At 41.5% G+C, this 21,874-nt stretch overlaps 1 protein-coding gene across 3 annotated transcripts in view; it reads left to right on the top strand.

The window, feature by feature from the left end:
* Positions 1 to 21,874, top strand: part of CLIC5 (CLIC family member 5) — a 465,318-nt gene that overhangs the window by 326,929 nt on the left and 116,515 nt on the right. For all 3 annotated transcript variants that reach the window (XM_085610537.1, XM_085610538.1, XM_085610539.1), the window contains exons 3-4: positions 5,697 to 5,822; positions 11,301 to 11,407. In XM_085610537.1, coding sequence (XP_085466663.1) covers positions 5,697 to 5,822; positions 11,301 to 11,407 — 233 coding nt within the window. The remainder of the gene's footprint in view (positions 1 to 5,696; positions 5,823 to 11,300; positions 11,408 to 21,874) is intronic.

Raw genomic sequence — 21,874 nt, 5'->3', positions numbered from 1 at the left:
CCCTCCTGGCCTTGAGGCTCAGTTTTTTTCTGACTCACTTTATGAACCAGTCAGCCTTTTTTTCCTCCATGACCCTGGCGACGCTTGCCTTCTCCATGGCCAGCCTTTCTTCTTCCATGGCCAGCTTTTTCTCCTCTATCACCAACTATGTTTTTTCTCTTCCAAGGCTATCTCAGCATCTGCTTTTTTTCTCCTCAGCGGCCAATTTCAATTTGGCCAGCTGAATTTTCAGCTTTCTCTCAGGCGTCCTGTCCTCCAACACCTCAGGGTCCAGTTGCGGAAGGACACACTTCTCCCTGCTCTGGATCAGGCAGGGATCCTAGCTCCTGTGGGCCCTCCACTCTCCTTTGGCTCTGAGGCCATATCCAGGCCATTTTCTCCTTCCTCCTCCACTTCATGTTCCTGTGATGTAGACTGCAGAAGGTGGAGCTCCTTCGAAGCTCTTAGGGCAACCTGGTACTCCAGTTTCTTGGAGCAGTTGGCTAACTTATACCCCCTCTCCTTGCACAAGTTTTTTTTAGCTCTGCCACAGTGTAGCCTTCAATGTTGCAAAGGTCTCCTTTCATTTTTTCAAAAAACAAAATCACAGGCGCAAATTGCGAGGCAGGCATTGAATTCAGAAAATTAAAGATTAGGAGAAATCGATTTTGATGTCAGATTATAAAATGGGGTTTTTGTTTTTACACATATCACTGAGTACTGCACAAACACAAGCCCTGAATCCCATCACTGAACACCAATTGTGGAATTCTTTGCCGGACGCCCTCAGAAATTGTAAGTCATTTCTCACCATTCTCAAAAACCTGAAGATGTGGCTCATTGTTTTGGGACATTTGATCCGCGTCTGCGTATTATAAGTTGCTAATGATAACAATAATAATACTGTATAAAATTGGGTTATTAGTTGAGAGGTGTGGGAGCCCCACTCAAGTAATGAACACAATCTTTGCCAAGGTGAGCGACAAAAGTCACTAAATAAACCTGTGATTAATCCTCTTATAACTCGGCTCAAAAGAAGTAAGGCATAACTAGAGGCAATGTATAAAATATCTAAGCATCCTTGAAACAGCAATAAAATGAAAACACAACACAAGAAAATCCCAATCAAATTTAAAAAAACAGAGTAAGGTTTTATAAATAAAATGACACAAAACAAAGCCAATAAGTAGAACTGCAGTTATGTATTTTTAAAGTTTTTGGTAAACATAGTGCCAAGAATCACAAAGTTCCAGTCATGATTATCTGGTAACTCTGGACCAGGTCAAAACATAGGTTCAGTCCAATGGTGATGAGGTTTGGGTCAAATACAGGGACACGCTTTTTCTCGGAAGAAAGTATCGCTTCTAACTAGACCAGTTTTCATGCAAAAAGCACTTGTCAACGGGATCATCAGCCATCGGGCTGCAGGTTGGATCTTGGAGAGGGGCTCATGGAAGGTGGGATGCTGAAGTCTCAGGCCCCTGTCAGAACTTAGCTTTGGCAGTGCATCGTGTGTGGCGTGGTGGGCTATGGATTGTGAAATCCAGAACCTCTGATTTTTCACTTGGATTCCATTTCTTGCAGCTTTAGGGTTTTAGAGGCGAGCTATTCGACCAGCTAAGAGTTCAGGACAAGGGGCACCTCTTGGCAGGGTGCAGGCAGGTCCAGTTGGTGCTGGTAATATAGGCAGTTACAGGGGAAGACCCTGAAGGCTTGTTGTGTCCCTGTAGCTCAAACAGGATGTGAGGCAGCTGATCCTTGGAGTCCACTGAGGTCCTGGGTTAAAGACAAGCAGGTCCAGTACACTCTCAGGCTTCAGACAGCAGGACGGTCCTTCTTCTGAGTCTTCACAGGTCCAGGAGTGTTCTTATGAGTGATTCTGAGGGACAGAGGGCAGGCAGGCCCTGGTGTTACACTTGCCTTTGACAGGGCAGGCATCTTCGGAAGTCAAGAAGAGGGTGGGCACAGTCCTCAACCTACCTTTTGAAACTCAGGAAGACCTGAGTACAACCCCAAGGAGTCCTGCTCAGGAGAGGAATACCCTTCCCCTCTACCAAGGCCCTTTTGTTCACTGTCTGGAGAGAATACAAATCAGTCCAGAGGAGAGACATTGGTAGTCATGGATACTGACAGAAATGCACATTTGGCTTAGGCAGAAAAGTGCCAACTTTTTAAAAGTGGCATTTTCAGATTGGTAACTTAAAATACAACTTTGCCATTAAAGGGTATTTAATATTAAAATTCTAATAAATTCTAATAATCAGCCCCCTGGTACACAGGCAAATTCGGTTCGGAAAAAACAAGATGTAAGGTCCTGGAGAGACGCTGGAGATCCAGCAAGACACCTCATGATAGACATATTTTTAAAATGTATCTATCAAAATACCATCAAAATATTAAAAAAGCAAGGAAACTGTTTATTCTAAATCAAATTGATCAGGCCACTAATTCCTCAAAAACACTATTTAATATAGTTAAAGACTTTGTCTCACCCCAAGTATGCAGACCACCTCAATTGAAATCACAGGATCTCTGCAACTCCCTTGCGACTAATTTCCAAGAGAAAATCTCCCTGATCTACGCTAATTTCTCTCCCCCACTAACCCAGTTCGAAACCCCCTGTAGGAGCCCCACTGAAATTAACCAGCAGTCTTCTGATAATCTTAAACAATTTCAACCTCTTTCCATAACGGAAGTCTCTAAACTAATATCCTCGGCTAAATCAGGTTCTCCTAGCGACTTGTGTCCCCCCCAGAATTATGGCCCTCCTAGCCCCATGCTGCGCCTCGGAAATTCAAGAAATTTTCAACTGTTCTATCAGTTCGGGTATTATTCCTCCAGCATGGAAGGAAGCTTTTGTTCGACCCATCTTGAAGAATCCGGCCGCAGACCCTCTCATACTGGATAACTACCGACCTATATCTTTGCTACCATTGCTAGGCAAACTTCTTGAATCGGCTATTAATAGACAGTTAAGCTTCTACCTAGAATCTAACAACCACCTAGATCCTTCACAATCAGGGTTCCGGCCAGGATTTAGTACCGAAACCGCGATCCTGGCAGTGACGGACTCATTGAGATTAGAAATGGATGCCGGAGAATCAGCTATTCTGGTCCTCCTAGATTTGTCCGCAGCATTCAACACTATCTCACATGCCAAGTTATTGGAGAGATTGCTATCGTGCGGTATTCAAGATCAGGCTTTAAAATGGATACAGAACTTCTTGTCGGATAGAAGCCAGACGATTATGCTGGGACCTTACCGCGCAGACAAGTACTGAGTGGACAAAGGGGTTCCTCAGGGATCTTGCCTTAGTCCCACTTTGTTTAATCTATACATGGCCCCGTTAGCAAAGATAGCAGAATCAGCTGGATTTGAGATAATCTCCTACGCAGATGATACCCAGCTCATTTTTAAAATCAACCCAGAAGCAAAATTCAAACACCTTCGCTTTGCAGCCGGAATCCGCAACATTGCCGACTGGATGACTAAGAATTATCTTCAATTAAATCCCAGCAAAACAGAAATTATGCTAATTGGGAAAGCATCTCTGTGCTGGGTCCAGGGCTGCTGGCCCGACAATCTGGGTATTCCCCCCACCGCTAAACACATGGTAAAGAACTTGGGTTTCAAACTTGATCAAGCTCTATCCATGAAGGACCATGTAGCAGCAACTTCCAGCTCCTGCTATTACAGCTTACGACTCCTACGAAAAATACATCCCTATTTACCTACCAAGCATCGTAAAACGCTGGTCCAGGCCATGGTGATCTCTCGCCTTGATTACGGTAACGCGTTATTGGCAGAATTAGGCCCGACACTGCTTAGGAAACTGCAGGTCATACAAAATACTGCAGCGCGAATGATCTTAAACCGTCCTCCGGGATCACAGTCAGCCCCTTTACTGCTAGATCTTTACTGGCTCCCAATAGGGAAACAAGCATATTTCAAGACCTGCTGTCTCACTTAAACGGAAAAGGCCCTCAATATCCAGCGCGCAGACTCACCAAACAAATTTCAGTTCGTGACCTTAGGTCAAATACACTAGGGTTCCTGAAGACCCCACAAATTCACCTTACCCGCTCAGGTGGGAGATCCTTTTCATATCTCGCACCCCGCTATTGGAATAATCTTCCCATTTCCATACGCTCCTGCCCTTCCCTCATCACTTTCAGGAAGAAATTGAAAACCTTTCTGTTTTGATCACTTGCGAGCTTCTTCTGTTTTTTTTCCCGCTGGTCTTTTCTTTCCCCTTCACTTTCTCTTTAGTTCTCTACCAGGTATAGCGCCGAGATTCCCCAGGGTGAGTCACGCGCTCTAGAAATAACCATAACATAACATAACATAACATGACAACAATAAGTGGAAGTATTTCTCTATAAACTGAAGTTATCAGTTACTAAGCATAATTAGTCTATGGGAGAGATATCCTTGATACAGTGAAAAATTACTTTAGAGGTTTTCACTACTAGGACATCTAAAACATAAGTAAATATATCTTACTTTTTAAATACCATGCACCCTGCCCTATGCGCTTTTAGAGCCTTCCTTAGGGGTGGCTTATAAGTACTTAAAAGGAAGATTTTGCTCTGGTAAAAGGTTTATATTACCAGGTCGAAACAGCACTTTAAAACTGAACTACAGGATGTAGTGGCAGGCCAGCAGGCCTGACACAGATTTTACTCTGCTACTTTGGTGGATGCCTCATTGAGTGCTTTAAATTTAATTTACAGGCCCTAGGTACATATGGTACCATTTACTAGGAAGGTATAAGTAAATACAATGTGTCCATTAGATGTATACCAATTTTATCATGTTTGGAAGGGAGAGAACATGCCCTTTACCACTATTTAGCAGGATTAAAGTGTGCAGAGTTCTAAAGCCAACAAAAACAGGTTCACCAAAAATAGGGGAGTGAAGACAGAAATGTGGGAGAATAACACACAAAAGATGGGCATTTCCAACAGTCCTGTACTTGGAAAATACCAGTCTTGAATTGAAAGCCTTCAAGATCAATTTGAGATCTCGACCTACTCGTTTGAACTTCTGTCTTTATGAAACATTGCAACAACACGATCTACTGGGATATGTGCCACAATTTCCTTGCGTTTGAGGACTGTTTGTTGCAGAACTTCAAACACAAGCACCAATCTTTATTACATGCTTTTGTTGAACAATTAATAACTAGCGTTATTTTCAGTAAGAATCAATTCCAAGATTAGGTATTTTGGAGTGTGTAACTTTAGGAACACACAGTTACACGATTACACATATTTGCTTTAAAACACATAGTTAAAGTTACATGAGACATAAGGTTGCATAGTTGTAGAGCATTATAATAATGAGAGCACTCTGGTGGCAGATTGTCTGATGTTGCCACACAGGGATGGACGGGTTGGGCTTTGCTAAGCTGGTGACTGCTGTTGGGCATATTGATGATATTAATGGTATTGCAAGTTAGTAGTATTGTGGTTTTATTTGGTGCTTAAAATAATATTTTTACCCATTTCCAATGTGACTGGGAAGTGCTATGGTCAGAAATGTGACATATGACATTTGCGATAAAAAGAACTGTGTGTCCTATTTGATGCTAGATCTTGTCTTACTTTAACATATGCTTGCATGTACAATAAACACATTTTGAATCTTTTAAATAACTGTACTATGCATAAATGCATATCATCTAATGGACTATGTTGTCCTTCCTGCTTTGCAGAAAACCAGCTGATCTTCACAATTTGGCACCTGGGACTCACCCACCGTTCCTAACCTTTAACGGTGAGGTCAAGACTGATATCAACAAAATTGAAGAGTTCCTGGAGGAGACTCTGGCACCACCAAAGTACTGTAATACTTCTGCCTCTCTGGTTGAGAAATTCAGATGCTGTTGTTATTGTATGTGATATGGGGATGATACAAATGATAAATGAATCAGGAAATTATTGCATTGTGAATCTTGAGTCTGTCTAAAGGGATTGGATTGATCTACCACCACAAATGTAATTGATTGCATGCAAAGGAATTTTGAAATGATTGATGTTACTAGCCAGCTTAGGAATTGCAAGGTAAGGTTTTGGACTCTCCTTCTTCGTTATTTGAAGATTGGCTCTGCTAACAGCGCCATTTAAAACTTTGCAGTTCCCCTATGTAGTTTGGTGCATACATAGTATAAACTCTGCCCCCATGTCTTTTGTTTTGTCCTTGAGACCACTGGGTGGATAATTTCATTGATCGAACATCACCGTTTATTGATGTGTGGATGAATCAAAAATCAACAAGGAATATTAACTTTTTACATCTGTTCCTACAAATCCTGCCCAGTCCACTTTATTGGTTGGTTAGATCACACCATCAAAAAATGAATCCATCCATTTGGCAATTTGCCCATGTCATTATGGTTTCTGAATGTTGCATGTAAGGCAGCCTGCCCACTTTTGGCACCTAACCTTAGAGCAGAGGTCTTCAAACTTCTTTGCTCTGAGCCCCCCCTAAGCAAAATGTTTTGAAGTGCCCCCCCCTCCAAAACTATATGGCAAGGATTTGGGGAGTGGGAGAAGTAGGGGTGATCACAGAGGGCGGGGATCATGAGATCATTTCAGGGCTGCAATTCCATTGCTCAGAATCAACACTAAATGTGAGACTTAAAAAAAAGCAAAAGCATTAAACAAAAAAAGAATTCACCAAAAACACTACTGCACATAATTGGGGTCTTGTCTGAGCTACTGCATGCTGCCCCCCATTTTTGTGCCAAGGACGCCATCTGCCCTAACACTAGCAAAGAAAATGAGCCCCCATGTCCACTATCTATTGTAAAGCATTCATAATGATGATGCAGTGGGCCCCATGGCAAAAGTGTCACTACACTGGTTTCACTAAGAAAAGGTACTGCCTTGCTGTCGTCTCTGACGTTTGTTAAAATGAGCTCCCATCTCACACCATTCCTCTCCCTCCCATGTCTCATCATCCCTCTCCCTCCCTTCTCTTTTTCCCTCTTCCTATTTGATGCCCAAATCAAGGTGAGGGTCTCCTCTGCCTAAGTTTTTCCCCTCCCTTGGACCATTGTTTCAAGGATCAAAGAAACACTGGCACAGCAATTATGGCCTACAGCACCAATGAAGCAGGCTGTCTACTCTGCCCACTAAACAGGGCTATTACGTCTAGGCTAGATGTCCAAAGCAGTCTTTCTGCTGCATTGTGTGATAAAACAACAACATCAAAAAGTAAATTTAGCCTCCCGCCCCTCTCCCTTGTTGCTTGGGCCATGTTATGTGTGCAACAATGGTGAATTCTGGGCAGTAATGCTAGCAAGGAAAATGCACCCATGTTCTTTGTCATAGTAAGTCTGCCATAGCTGGGGTCCAGTACCCACTCACAGAGGGTGCGGAGGGCTCCTGTGCTGTGAAACAGATAGTAAAGAACTAAAGAAGAAACATGCCTTCTCACCAACGTGCCCGCTACTTGAAAGCAATGTAAATGTGTGCAACGGTTAGCCACCACATATAAAGGCTGCTTTGGAGCCAGTGTAGCTTTTAATAAATGCAGTCACTCAGCTTCAGATTGTAAAATATATATTCTGTTTGAGATGTAATATGTGTCTGTTAAAAGGATTTCACCCTTTTATGGACACATCTAAAAATATTTACATTAGATATAGTCTGAATGATTATCACTAAAATGTGTATTTTTTTAAAGCACTTGTTTTTTCTTAAACAGTATTTTGGAACAGTCTGTTTCTATACAGTGTAATTCAATTTTAAAATAATGTCATTCACAGTTCTTTCTGTCACAAATTGGGACCTCGCAGCAATAAACAAGTCACTATTCCTCACTGCATCAAACAGGATTTAATTCTGTGACTCTCTGGTCACACATGAAGACATCTGCAGTGATCACATTAGCCAACTGAGGTTTCATACGATAAAACAGTATATTTCCATTTGATTAGTTTAACTTTCATTTTTTTTTTCATTTGAGGAGTGTGCATGTTTTTATATGCACTTACCCAAAGGTGAACAAAAAGCAATGAACCCGTTCCGTGCGCGCGTCGGCCAACGGCCGTCGCAAGCACTACCTCGCTAGTGCTGCGCACGTCCGTTGGCTGACGCAGCCCCGTCCACTCATTAGAACTCCCGCACCGCGGCGGAATTTGCGCCGCGGTTAAGGAGTTAAATGCTGATTTGTTTTCTCTTTTTAGTCATGACTTTGACATTGACTTCACACTCACTGCCCCAGACCACTCAGTAGTACTCATTAGTATCATCTTTTCTTGTTTTCAAAGTGTTCAGGTGACTGTGATCAGTTATTGAACACGAACAATATATAACATTTATAGATGTTGCCTTCTAATGTTGCTGTACAGTGTTGCAGTAACATGCATATGTTGTATTATGTTTTGTGAGATTTGTAGGCATTTAATCGCCATTTCTACTGTAAATATAGTTAAACATTATGAGACTTTATTAACGTGCTATGTATTTACAAATACTCAAATTTCTTACTGAAAATTCACTTTGTTATTGCAACTATGACAGCTTTGTTGTACTGTACCTAGCCTCAACCCATAGCCACTTCTTTTCAGCTAGACCGTGGCTGTTTGTCCACGTCAACCCAGAGAGCTAACACCAGTACTTGTGGCAAACACCAGTACTCACAGCTTAGATAGTTCTTGACTGTCCCTGCCATTGATAGGATTAGAAAAAGTCTGACAGATAGATACACATTTGTAATAAACCTTCTACATATATAATTGTCTTACACACACACACGCACACTTCATTTGTTTTACTCTCTTACATGCACACAGGAAATAACACTTACAAATATGTAGCTTTCTCTAAGACACCCACAAGCACAAACATTTTAAACAACCCAGTTACATATCTAGCGCTCTTTCCTACCCAGAAAAACCAACTCACAGAAAGAATCAGAACTGAATACATTTATTGTACGATTAATTAAAATTACAACAGAATATCTATCAACAGTAAAAAGCAAGTAAAACGTGAAGAAAAAACCCCACACGATTTCCCACTGGAATACAGAGGAAAGCAATTAAACCCTTAAAAGAGAAATCAACAATTCCTTAACACCATTTAATGGCTGTATCTATGCTTTTCAATGTTTCAAATAACTCCTCACCACTTAAAACGATATATTTGACCAACCATATCAAAAGCATACATTCCTCACACTTTTCAATGGGCTTTAACTGCTGCATGTAAATGAAGACAGCCTGGAAACGCGCCTTTGGTGCTTCCAGGCTATCTTATTTACATGTAATTGCAGACTCATTGGCGCCCCCCTGGGAACACATTCACGCCCCCCCGGGGGGGCGCGCCCCACAGTTTGAAGACCTGTGCCTTAGAGTCTGAGTTCGTGCTTAACTCATACCAATTATTTACAATATCACATAATCTTGCCTAACCCAGCATTGTCCATGGTCTCCAGACTGTAAACTGAGATTTCCATCCTTTCTGCCAACATTAAGGCCCTAACCGTGTAGGTGGGACGGCTCAAATGCTGTGTCACAGAACTCAGGAGCAATAGTTTGCAGGTCTTTTTTTTCTGTGTTAGTGGTTTCTTTTTGGAATTTTCACCCTCCCCTTGTTGAACAATTGAGAATCTTATGGCCTTATGAAAATGCATCAAAACATGGCTTTCATCATTATATTTATATGAGTTTTATCATACTATTTTCAGTGCTATGAAACCCACCGGAATGTATGAGTACTACACAAGATTGTCCTAAGGTGCCATAACATAGTTGTCCACTGACCTTTGTTTACCTTCACAGAGGATTCGCCCAACTAGCAACCTAACACTTTTAGTGAAACTTTCCGCAACTGGAATTTATGCTATCCACCTCATGATCTACTCATATGGCCTCTGCTAATCTAATGTGTGTAAATAAATTTAGAGGGCCTTGAACCAGTGCTAAATTTGAGCCGGTGGTTTCCAGTGCTCTGCAACGGCACTTAATCATGAACACTGGCGCTTTTCATGCACCAGTTAAGGACACATTCATTTTTGGTAGGCATGGGGAGATTAAGTGATTTGCCCAGAATCACACGATGTTGAGCCGACGCCGTGACTCGAACCTGGCTCCCCAGCTCCGAAGTCGGTAGCTCTGGCCGTTACGCCACATCCTCTCCCCACTTTCATAGTTAGGCGGCACTAATAGGAGAAATGGGCTGGTGCAACTGCCTCCTGACGAGAGCCCCAGCTCTTATTTTTTCACAAATTAACCACTGCCTTGAACTAAACCGTGTTGTCAAAACAGTGTGTAATTGGACATCGACTGGTTTTGACATGAGCACTACTCTTACTGCTGTTATAGGTACTACTTTTAAAGGCAGAGGTACATATGTTTCCAGTGTGGTAATGTGGAAGAACACTGCCACAATGAGCAGAGGTGTAGGAGAAGGTGGTCTTCCACTAGAAAAATATTTTCTCTGTGCAAAAACAATACGCCTTGAAGTGCAATTGCACCGTTGTGAAGTATTTACGCATGCATAAATGTACATCTGCTGCCCCTGCACTTGTGGAGATGCATTTGCATTGGTGGTACTTGGAATTTACAGGAAAACTCCAAAACTACTCTTGGGAAACCGGTACTGTTGCTGCTTCCCAGGACCAGTCCTGGAGACCTGTACGGATCTCAAAGGAGTCAATATGTGCTTAAAACCTGGGAGTATGCCTGCAGGAGTAAATGCCTAATTTTTATTGAGAATTTGACCTTCTGTCTCCTTGCCCAGTGCACATGGGTGGTGTTGCTCTCTGCCCCAGGGTTCTTGTGTCCTTGTCCCAATGTCAGAGATATCCCCACATGCGTGTGATTCATCTACTCCCACTTTACTTTACTCCCTGCCTCAGTGCACTTGTATTCCCTGATCCAGTGTCGGTGTATTTTCCCATCCAGTATCAGCATATGTTCTGAGCAGCCTAAAAATGTAGTAGCTCTTTCACTTTGTGCAAATGCACCTTTACCCCACACCAAATAACAAACTTGTCCTTGAATCCAGAACGTCAAACTAAACCATACCGCGCTTGACCAATACCTGATTATCGGTCCCTTCAATTGATCTTTCAAAGTCATCATAAGTCTTTCCTGAACCTATGAGACCTGACATTACACAACATTTTACAAGGGGGATAACCAAGCCTCTGCATGTGACAAGGTTCCTCCTCTGCAATCTATTTTCAACTTTTTATGATTAATGTCAAAATTCAATTTACAGCTGTATGGCAAATCTGCTCAGTATTATGTCAATTTTCCTTTTGGTAAAGTGCTCTTTTTCATATTGAGTCTTCTCTTCCTCAGGTACCCTAAACTAGCTGCTAAGCATCGAGAATCCAATACTGCAGGAATTGATATATTTTCCAAATTCTCTGCTTACATCAAAAACACGAAGCAGCAGGACAATGCCGGTGAGTAGACCACCTACCTCTAACTTGTCGCCTTAATCAGGCAGGTTAGGCATGTGTTGCTGCTGCTAAAAGCCAGTCTCATTAGATGTCCTGTGATATCAATGTATTGAAGAAACCTGCCACCATGAAATACCTTATCATCAAATTCAACCACAATAATTTCTAACGCAGTGATGGATGGAATGCATCAAACTCTGTTGTATCACCTTTTCAGGAAATGTTATCTTCATAATTTTTTTCCATTTTAATTTTTTGTTCAAAGCTAATCTTGTGAATCTATTAACTCTTTTGCCTCATGCACAAGCTCTTTGAGCTTTTTAATACTCAGCGGGTGATAATAGAAAACAGTGGTGCACCAATCTTGCAATGTCTCTGTTGGTTAAAGGCATATCCACAGACTGTAAAGTAGTTGTTAGAAAATCTTATTTTTATTGTGCTTCATAAATACGTGTCAAAGACAACCAGCCAACGTGTTTCATCCACATCAAGGTGGACTTCTTCAGGGCGCAAGAATTTATTTAAGAATAAACCATTGTTTTCTATTATCGTCTGTTTTTCTAATGTAGGTTAGCAACCCCTGGGCAGAGGGTGCTCACTGAGAGTGCACACATTTCCAAGATCCATATTTTTCGTTAACATATTTCATTCAGGGAGATAACAGTTAGGGTGCAGCAGCTAGTTGTCGTCCACTGCCCATTCTTTCTTTGCATACTCAGCGGGTGAGTTTAGATCACACTGTGATCATCTAAGCAGCTTTGAGCCCAAAGACTTAACCGGTACAATCATCAATGCTATTACAGTACATGCTACCAACAAAAGGATTGTTGTTTTGATTCTAGGCACAGGAGAGATTTCATAGACTTTAACATCAAAAACTCTTACACCACACGTGGGTTGTCCCATTCAAGAAGTTCCCCTGTACACCAGTTTGTTAAAGTAAGAGGGTAGGTTCTGCGTTGAAAGGTCCAGAGCCACTCGGGTAGAAAGTATCTTTCTTTCTTTCATGCTAGAGTCCTAGTTTACAGGTAAGGTCCTGTCAGGGTTCCATCCTCTCTCCATCTGTCCCTATTGGCTAGCTCCCACCGCACACCGCACCGCAACATTCTGTGACATCATTCACTCTCAGCAGTCCAGACTCCAGCTCAGACATACAGGGAATGGAGACACACAGGATGCTACACTCTCTCTGTTCTGCAGCCAGTTAAAACGCTTGCTAATATTTGAGAAACAAGGTTCATAGGTTGTTTGTTGTATCAAAATAGGAAGGTTCTTCATGAGAAAACTTGAACAGAGAGGTAAGAGAGTTCCCAAATTATAGTACTATTGGCCTTCCGTTAGGTTAGGTTCTGCAGAGTGGCTGGCTGTGCGGTCTTATTATAATGATTGTTTGCTCGGACTGTATGTAGTTTTCATAATATCCTGTCTCTGCAATCTGAATACCTCTAATGTTATTACTGAGCTATTGGAAAGTAGGAATAACAGTTTGTGTAAGGAAATGTTCTATTCTGAAATGTCAGGCTGAACAAGAAAAGTTGCAAAGTATGTATATTGGGAGCTACTTAACAATACCAATGGAATTGTGGAGCACAGGCAGAAAAAACTTAACATCTCTGGGTTACACTAGCATTTGTAAATAGGATCACTCTTCTGAATGGTTTTGTATGTAAAAATAAATCCTAAAAAATATTGCTCACTACTACTAATTTTTGCTAAGTTGTAGCACTGATTCACCTATTTTGCATCTGAATGATAATCTATGTATTATCCTTGGAATGACCCAGTGCTGATTTTTTCTGCCAAGATGCAAAGAGTCACAATGGCTCTCTGTGAGGTAGAGATGTCAGAGGCTTGATGTGAGGTTTTGACTGATCTCTCAGACTGCTCAAAGAGAAGGACACACAAGGGTAAATACGTTTTCCCGAAGAGTATCCTTGCCTCACCTTTCATTGCACAGCCATAGCAAGGCCAGGGTATCCGGAAAGTACTGCAAGGGCACTCAATATGTGTAGGAGAAGGAGCTCAGCAAACACAAGAGGATGGACGGAGTGTTGAAACGTTTCAACAACTCACCCCCCAGTGTGAGAAAGAACTCAAACATGCTCCCATTTCAGTGTAGGCCATCAGTTGTGGCCATGACCATTTGGTTTAATCTGTTGGTTTCTCTTGTATCACTCATGTTCTACATCTCCCCCAATCTCTATGTGTTTCCTTATCCATTTCAGAATAATCCCTTATACCACATTTCTTTTAGATGTAGTTTCAGTATCAAACAAATAAAAATAGAAAACGAATACAACTATGCTTTTCGGCTCTCGGCCCAATGCCACAAACCCAGTACACTCAATTAATGTATTGTCAAACTTTGAACTTTGTTTTTATGGAATAAAGTGGAATTAGTGGAAAAAGAAAAATAACTGGGTAAAGCCTCCAGCTTTCTTCCCCAACTAGACTATATATCAAGGTGCGGTGGCTGCAGTAGATAGACAATGAAGTATGGACACTTGTCTGTCTACGGCTCCCATGACTTACATTTGAGCATGTGGTCAGACTGCAGCCAAAAACAACAAAATTGGCTTAAAAGAAATGTTTGGGTAAACCAACCTATTTTAAAACTGTTCAAAATGGTACTACACCATGACTGATTGGATTGTGGTGTTTTGTTATGTCCTGAAGGACATGTTTCTTGAAGGCTAAATACTTCATAGGAACAGTCTAGGGTGCAGTATCAAAAGAGTGCATGATTAAATCACATAACCAGTGCTTCAAAGAATACTAATCATAGACATATTGGAGGACAACAAAATAAAACAAGAGCACTGAAAAGGATCCCCTCAAATAAAAACAAGCATTGGCATAGCCAATAGGTCTCGCCTTTGGGACCTTATAAGTGTTTAGCCATGCAACAGTTGCATAACTAAATACTTATAAGGTCCCAAAAGCGAGACCTATTGGCTATGCCAAGCGGCCGTGGGGCAGTGAAAGTGATCGAGATCACGATCAAACATCTATGCTGCCGTGTGGCCGCGAAAGTGAAAGTAATCACAGTGAAGCGCGGCGCGCCTGCCCGTGCACATGCACTGTAGCTCTAGGATGGCCTGGTAGCACTTTTTGGAGCCCTCTCAATAAGTCTCGCCAGACCAGCGCATGTGCTGGGTCAGGCGAGACCTAAAAAAGGAGGCAGTCCATGGCGATAAGTCAGTTCTAAAACGTGGCCTGCCCCTACGCACATGAGAGGACCTGTTCCAGGGAAGGGCAGCACAAAGACAAAATCAAGATAAAGAAGGGTAGGATGGGAAAAGGGCCAACCATGCTGGGTGCTCACTGTGGGAACCTAACCAAAGCAAGTGTGTCAGGTAGTTTCTCATAGTGAGGTGAGATGTCCTAGAACCATTATGTGGAGTGCAAAGAAGAATGTGATACCTAAAGGGGAAAAAACATAGTGTAAGAGGTCCACATTAGAAGTGATTGGCTAAAAACGCAGAAGGGTCCAAAGAAGTTTCCTATCCACTCAGTTTAGTGTCTTTTTCAACTGACCACACCCATCACCATGAGCAGTTTAGAGTAATCATACCATCTATACAAAACGAGATATTTAGATAAAAGTTAGCATTTCAAAGAAAGAGTATGATCCATGTAAAGGAATTTAAGACATAATGGGTCAGACACATGGGGATCAATAGTTCAGAGAAAGCATGTGTAAATCTTAAAGTATGTGTGCCAAGAGAAGACAGGAAAATATAAATATTAGATGCACCTTCTCGTCATTATTTGGTATGAAATCCTGTATCTTTAGTAGCAAGCCTCCACCACAAACAATGGCAGGCTATTGCCAGTAAAATACTGATTGTCTATCATGGTTTTGTTGGCCCCATCTAAATTTGCTTTCAATACTCTTTACACCCAAGTCCCAAATATTTATTTTAAAGGAGTTCTCAACCCCCAGTGCACTGGCACTAGAAATATGTCATTCCATAGCCACTGTCTTTTAAGTGAAAATGAGAGTTTGCTTTTGTTGTAGGGTAAACGTGTTGGGTAAACGTGTTGGGCCTCATGAACTATTTTTATAGATTATATTTTACCCTTATATCAAATCTCTTTGGTCCTCCAATGGATCTTGTTCTGTGCTGGAAGGGACTGGAATATTTAGAGAAATTATCAAATGAGGACCAGTGACTCTCAAGTAATCCCACCTCTAGTTCTGAGAAACCACCAAATCAAATTGAACTTAGATACAAACAAATAATGAGTCAGATCTTTATCTAAAAGAAAGTTGATTAGCAGGGAAATCAGTTGCATCTCATACCATCCCTTAAAGAAAGTTCAATAATTTTCAAATGACCATTTCCAGTTCATGGACAGAATCGTCTGTCTCTGCCTGCACTGCAGCGCCAATGCCACAGTTGCTCTGACATGAACCCTTTCAGTCGAAAAAGGCTCTACTACGTTAGCATACCAGCCGGCAGCAAATCGCAGTTATCCCTCACAGTTTGCGTTGTTTCTGGAGGTCCCAGTCGTCAGTCTCTTTACCGCAAGATGGGTAAAGGGTGACGTCCATTAGTTCCAAAAGTTGGGCAATTATACTCCATTGATTCCAGGTTTACACCCCTTAAAATCACCAAATTATCGGACCACTCTATTCCATTGGTCACTCTCGTTAGGATGAGAGGATGTAGTAAGTAAAAGTATACAGATACGGGAGAATTAAGTAATCCATTACTCGCAATTTCCGCCACTGTAGTTTAGTCATAATATCATTGTAGCATTTAGAAAGTAGGCGATTTCATGCTCTCACCCGTTGTCTGTCTATTCTCAAGCATTTAGTCTAGGAAGTAATGCTTTTGTTGCTAGTCTAGTCAAGTAAACTACAAACGTCAAATAAGGTGATTGAGAGTTAGAACACAAGTAGAAACTTTACGAAAGATTCCCATAGGCTTCAGACAATTCAGTTCATATTAGAAAAGGAATTAAAGTTGAGACATTCATGAAATACAGCTCAAACACGATAAAATTGTGCTAAAATATGTATCTTGTGTTACATAGAATAGTGCATAAATTCTTTAATTAAGCATATTAATATCACTTCAATATGAATTGCAATTAATTTATGTAAGTATAGCATACTCATAAAGATTTTAATATATCGCTATGAATTCACATATAATTTGGTAAGTATCTTTTGCACTTTATAAGTTATTACAGCATACAAGGTTTAAAGGCACATCAAAGATAATCTTTCCGAAATGCATTCTTCACCAAGCCTTGTGTAGCACCTACTTCCCCTTTCTTGTCGTTTTCAGTGCTCACGTTGTACATGCTAATATTGCTGTGCATTATCTAACTACACATTAAGCATTTAATTTTCACATGGACGTTTCTGTGTTATCGTTTATTTATAACATTTATCCAATCATAAGAACACATGCCACTAAAATGTTAGAATTCCCATCTACTTATTGACTGTTATGTGTAACAAAAAACTACTTCTAACATTCTGCATGCTTTTACGATGCAGTATCTAAATCAGAACTTCATTCGTGTGTGATTCTTGAAACGTGGAGCCTCCTACACATTTTTGTCATGTTCATGTAAAACAGTGTCTCAAACTATTTCTGTATAAAATGATGGTAAATAGATGAGAGGTAACACTTCCGCTCTATCGCTATGTTGGTGACATAACCCATCATCTGCTGCATAACCGCTGCACTTGCAGTGTTACATACTTCAAAAACGTTATAAGAGTATATGCCACCATTCACTTGTTGATTGCTGTATTCATTTATTAAAAAGACAAGAATTTTGCCCAGATGGAATTAATATCTCCAGTTGATGGACTGGGAGAAAGGCATAGGTCTGCATTAGGAAACAGAAACCCTGAATGTTTAAATCACTTTTTTTTTTTACAGATTAGAATTAATGATTTCTTCTCTGTAATTAAAGTGTTCATTTTCTATTCACAAAACATCATGTTAATGTTAGAGTGTTCACAAAGCAGCATTTATTTTGCTAACTCCAGTTGCTTTGCAGTTTGAATCTTAACGTGCCTCATAGTGAGACACTTACACAATAAATATGCCATGCGGAAATACTCTTCTGCAGAGCAGTTCCATGTTGGAAAGTGCTTCAAGGTGAGGCCCTAGAGTGCTAACACAGAGTGAGTCCGAAACTGAAGACATGTTCAAAGGCATAAAGCCATAGCTGAGATATGCTGCCTGAAGGAGGCGACCTCTTCATTATAAGTGTGTACCTGTCACCTTGTTTCCCACCTACCTTCCATAACTAGCCTACCATGCGTTTAATACCTGCAATACCTAGCTACCATATCTAACTGATCATACCTAACCTAACATAACTAACCTATCACACCTACCTACCATATCTACCAAACCTACCTATCATTCATACTTAGCATCATTGCATTTGATACCTAGCATGCATAATTTTCTTTACATAAGGTAATGTAACTATTCTACCATCACTTCTGTTCCCACCTAGGGTACATAACCTATTATACCTACTTACCTCTGATACCTACCATTCATAACCTACCATGACCACCTACCAAACCTATCTTCCATAATTATCATACCTATCTCCCATAGCTATATTACTGTTGTTATTATCCCATCCTCGTCGCCAGAAATTGTAGTAAAGGAGGAACGAGCCACACACCAGCAGGCGAGTTTTTAGTATAAGATGTATTCCAAGAACAGCAGTAAACAGCGATCACTCCCTAGCTGACCAGAAAGCTACCGGCAAAAACCAGGACATTCGAAGAGCATGTGTTGTAATGATTCTGTGCCTCGTGCTGGACTCGTGCAACCTGTAGACATGGAATCTGACGTATGTCAGATCCCATGTGTTTGTTTAAAGCGAACGTCCTGTGTTTTTGTCTGTTGCTTTCTTGCCAGCTGGGGAGTGCTTGCTGTTTACTGCTGTTCTTGGAATAAACCTTATACTAGAAACTTGCCTGCTGGTGTGCAGCCCGTTCCTCCTTTACTACAAATACCTTACCTACCATAACTTGCCTAACTACCGTACCTAAAATACCATACCCACACTACCACATCTACATGCACTACTTAGCCTACCAAACTTGATCTATCTACCATACCTAACCTACCGCACCTAACCTAACACCACCCTGTAGTGGATATGCCTTATCCCCGCCCTGAGGTGGAAGTTTTGTGAAAAAGAGGAAAGTTGTGCCTTTGCCAGCTCTACTACTTCTTAAGTTACTGCTGCCTGCTTCAAGGAGCACGTGTGTCTACCTTGATGCACCTCCAGAAAAATATTCTGGTTCTGAAGCCTGAATCGTGAAATCGTCATCTGAAGCTTTTGAAGGACATGAAAAGATGAATTCCATTGCTTCTTTAAAAACAGCCTCATCTGTTCGTTGGCTGTGCCAGTGCTTGATCCGATTTGTGCTGTACCAGTTAGCTATTTGCATGCCGCCGCACTGTTAGTCGATTGCGCCTGCAAGATCTATATTTGCATAACAGCGGCAGCGTGTACTGACTCAACGACACACTTGTTGGCATTGCCTAGCCGGGGGCAGGTGGTGTAACTGTGCAGTGTGAGACATCATTATCTAATGTTTCATGTTGGTGCACCTTTTACGTTCTTCACACATTGTGTCTCCATTTTAAAATGCACCTTTGGTCTGATAGGACCTTGGGGATAACGTTTGTACTCCATAGCAGTTCTTTTTATACTTCCCTTCTTTGCTCTAATGGTTTCCTCTGTGTAGACTGTGCAGGGCAATGAGAAGCACTTGGCAACATTGTGTCCACAAAATGCAAAGTAATGGGAATGCAGCGCCCTTTGCATGTCCTTCCATATGACCATGACACAGTTGGATTTCTGCTGATTTTGCTTTCAAGAAACAAACAGCAGTTGTTGGAACCACATGATTTTAGACAATCGTAAGATACAGGCTGAGGATGTGGGGCTTCAAACCTCTGATTAAACACTGCCTAAGACAGAAGTGGGCAGGCTATTCATGGTGTCTTTTTTACTCCGAGCCCAAGTCCTCCTCGTCACACTGTTTGCTTTATGAGCAGAAGACCTCACCCCGAAGCCTCTTGTCCCACCTACTCCTTATCCAGACTCAGGGTCTGAATGTAGAAAGAAAATTGTTTGCAAAAAAGGGGACATTATTTTTCCACTTGCACTACAACACTAAGCTTGACTGGACATGGGAGGAGGAGTCTGAGCCCAGGGACAAGTGGGCAGGAATGCAAGATTGTAGTGAGGGAGATTTGCACTCAGAGTAATGACGTTTTCTGATAAGTAATCAGGCCGTCACCATCCGTCCGGCATTCTTCTCACAGTCCTTACTCCGCGAGGATTTAAACCAAGGACATGGCTCCTATGCTGTGCATTTAATAAATACAAGAAAACCAAGTCCCTGAAAACGTCTGGCATTGAGGGTGTTACATAAATGCTAAAGTAGTTACTGATGAATATGTTGTAGGAAATCAAACTTCTTTGCTATGACTCTGTAAGGCGGAGACTCTTGATATATGTCAGATCAAAGACACAGAGGTCACATTAATGTTGGAGATTCCACAATGCTGATACAACAGACCATTTCATGATCAGCAGCATGCGCACATGGATGCCGGCTGTGATCTGGTGGTCCAACAGCACTGCTGAGAAGTTGCCTTCTCCTAACCTAAAGCTCCTCAGGGGACCCAGTCTTGAAATCAAACAAGGAACACGCATCAGCCCCAGGCAAGGGTGATGTGGTGCTACGCACATGTCCCTTCCTAGAGTACACTTGGCAATGGTGGTGACCTACATTACGCCCATTGCCAAACCTGCTGGATGCCACTATTTCAAATGCCTCAACACATCTTGCGGCCCCACAATGCTAGCACTACACTGTGGGACTTTACATGGTCCTCTGCTTTAATTTATTTAATCAAATCACCCGAATCCGATTTTAATTAATTTCTTCTTACCCTTCACTTATGTTTATTACTTAACTTTCACCATGTAATATCCCCCAATGTAGTGATGGAGTGCCCAGAGAAACTGTGGATTGGATGTAGCAGGGGTACACCGGCCAAGCCTGAGTAACCCCTTTCGCTGTTGAGCAGATTCTTGAAGAAATTAAAAAAACCCGGGTTGTTCAGGGACTCTGGAAGAGATTCACTGTTGACCATCTTGACGGAAAGCTGCGCACCTTTAGGATGGTTTATGATGGCGGATGATACCAGGAAGACACCGCGGACCACCAAAGGCCGCCCATGAAAGGGCACATGCATGGTCATTAAAGTATTTCCGTTTAATGTTTCTATGAGTAAAGCTTGTGCCCTCATACCATGCAGGTGGCATAACGTGCCAACAGCTAGCCCATTAAGACACCCTAGAAAAAAAAAATAGATGGATTCCACCAGAGTCAACAACTGTGGATTAACAATGTGCAGCAACCAGAATTGATAGGTTACCACCCAAGGCATTCCTGGCAGGGGAGAGGAAAAAACTACCTGGCTCATCTAGGCTAGACCGTGCAGCACATAAAAAGGGCAGCATTATCAGTGACCTCAAGACAGCACTGCTAGGTTAATGAACCACTTTGACAAAAAAATAATCAAAGAGATTACCTGACACGACCACCAAAGGGCTTGAAACCTCGATTGCCCACAGAAGGAATGATATATTTTTTGATCAGGGAAGAGAAAGAGGAAACAATGGTTTAGTTAGTACACAAACCTACCTCAGTGAGTCCAGGATGCAGTCAGTAACTCTGAGTTAATATTTTATTTATATATATATTTTTTAAGTTGATGGTTCTAAAGCTTTGCTAACCCCGCAAGGCCTTGGAATACCTTCGAGGTGTGAGTACGTATAAGAGGGAGTGGTGAGTAGCATCATGTTAAATTTTCTAGAATTAAATGTGGGGAAACATTGAATTATCCAGCAGACATTAACCCATTTACTGCTAGTCCCCCCCCACCTCGTGCTAAACCTTTTTTTGGCTATTTGGGGTAGTTTGCCCTTAGGCCCTTGTAACCTTTTATCCAAATTTGTGTCCTTTTGTTCCAACATCCTGAAAATTCTAAAGGACACAGGAGGGGATCGAGAAATTTGGCAAAATACAGCAAAACGTAGGGTTTTTTTTTGGGGGGGGGGGATTGAAAAAAAGTGCTGCCGAAGAAAGCGTCAGGTTTTTTCCCTGCAAATGGTATCAACAAAGGATTTATGTTGCTAAAATCACCATCTTCCCAGCTTTCAGAAACAGGCAGACTTTTGTCAGAAAACCAAAATTTTCTACACAGTTTTGCCATTTTACTGGGACATAGCCTATTTTTCTTATTTTTTGTGCGTTCAACCTCCTTCCAGTTAGTGGTAGAAATGGGTGTGAAACCAATAATGGATCCAGGAAAGCTATACATTTCTAAAAGGTAGATATAATTCTGAATTTAGCAGGGTGTCATTTGTGTAGATCCTTCAAGGTTTTCC

Source organism: Triturus cristatus, chromosome 6 (assembly GCF_964204655.1).
Source record: "Triturus cristatus chromosome 6, aTriCri1.1, whole genome shotgun sequence".
NCBI classification, from domain to species: domain Eukaryota; kingdom Metazoa; phylum Chordata; class Amphibia; order Caudata; family Salamandridae; genus Triturus; species Triturus cristatus.
This window is presented reverse-complemented; position numbering and strand designations above follow the sequence as displayed.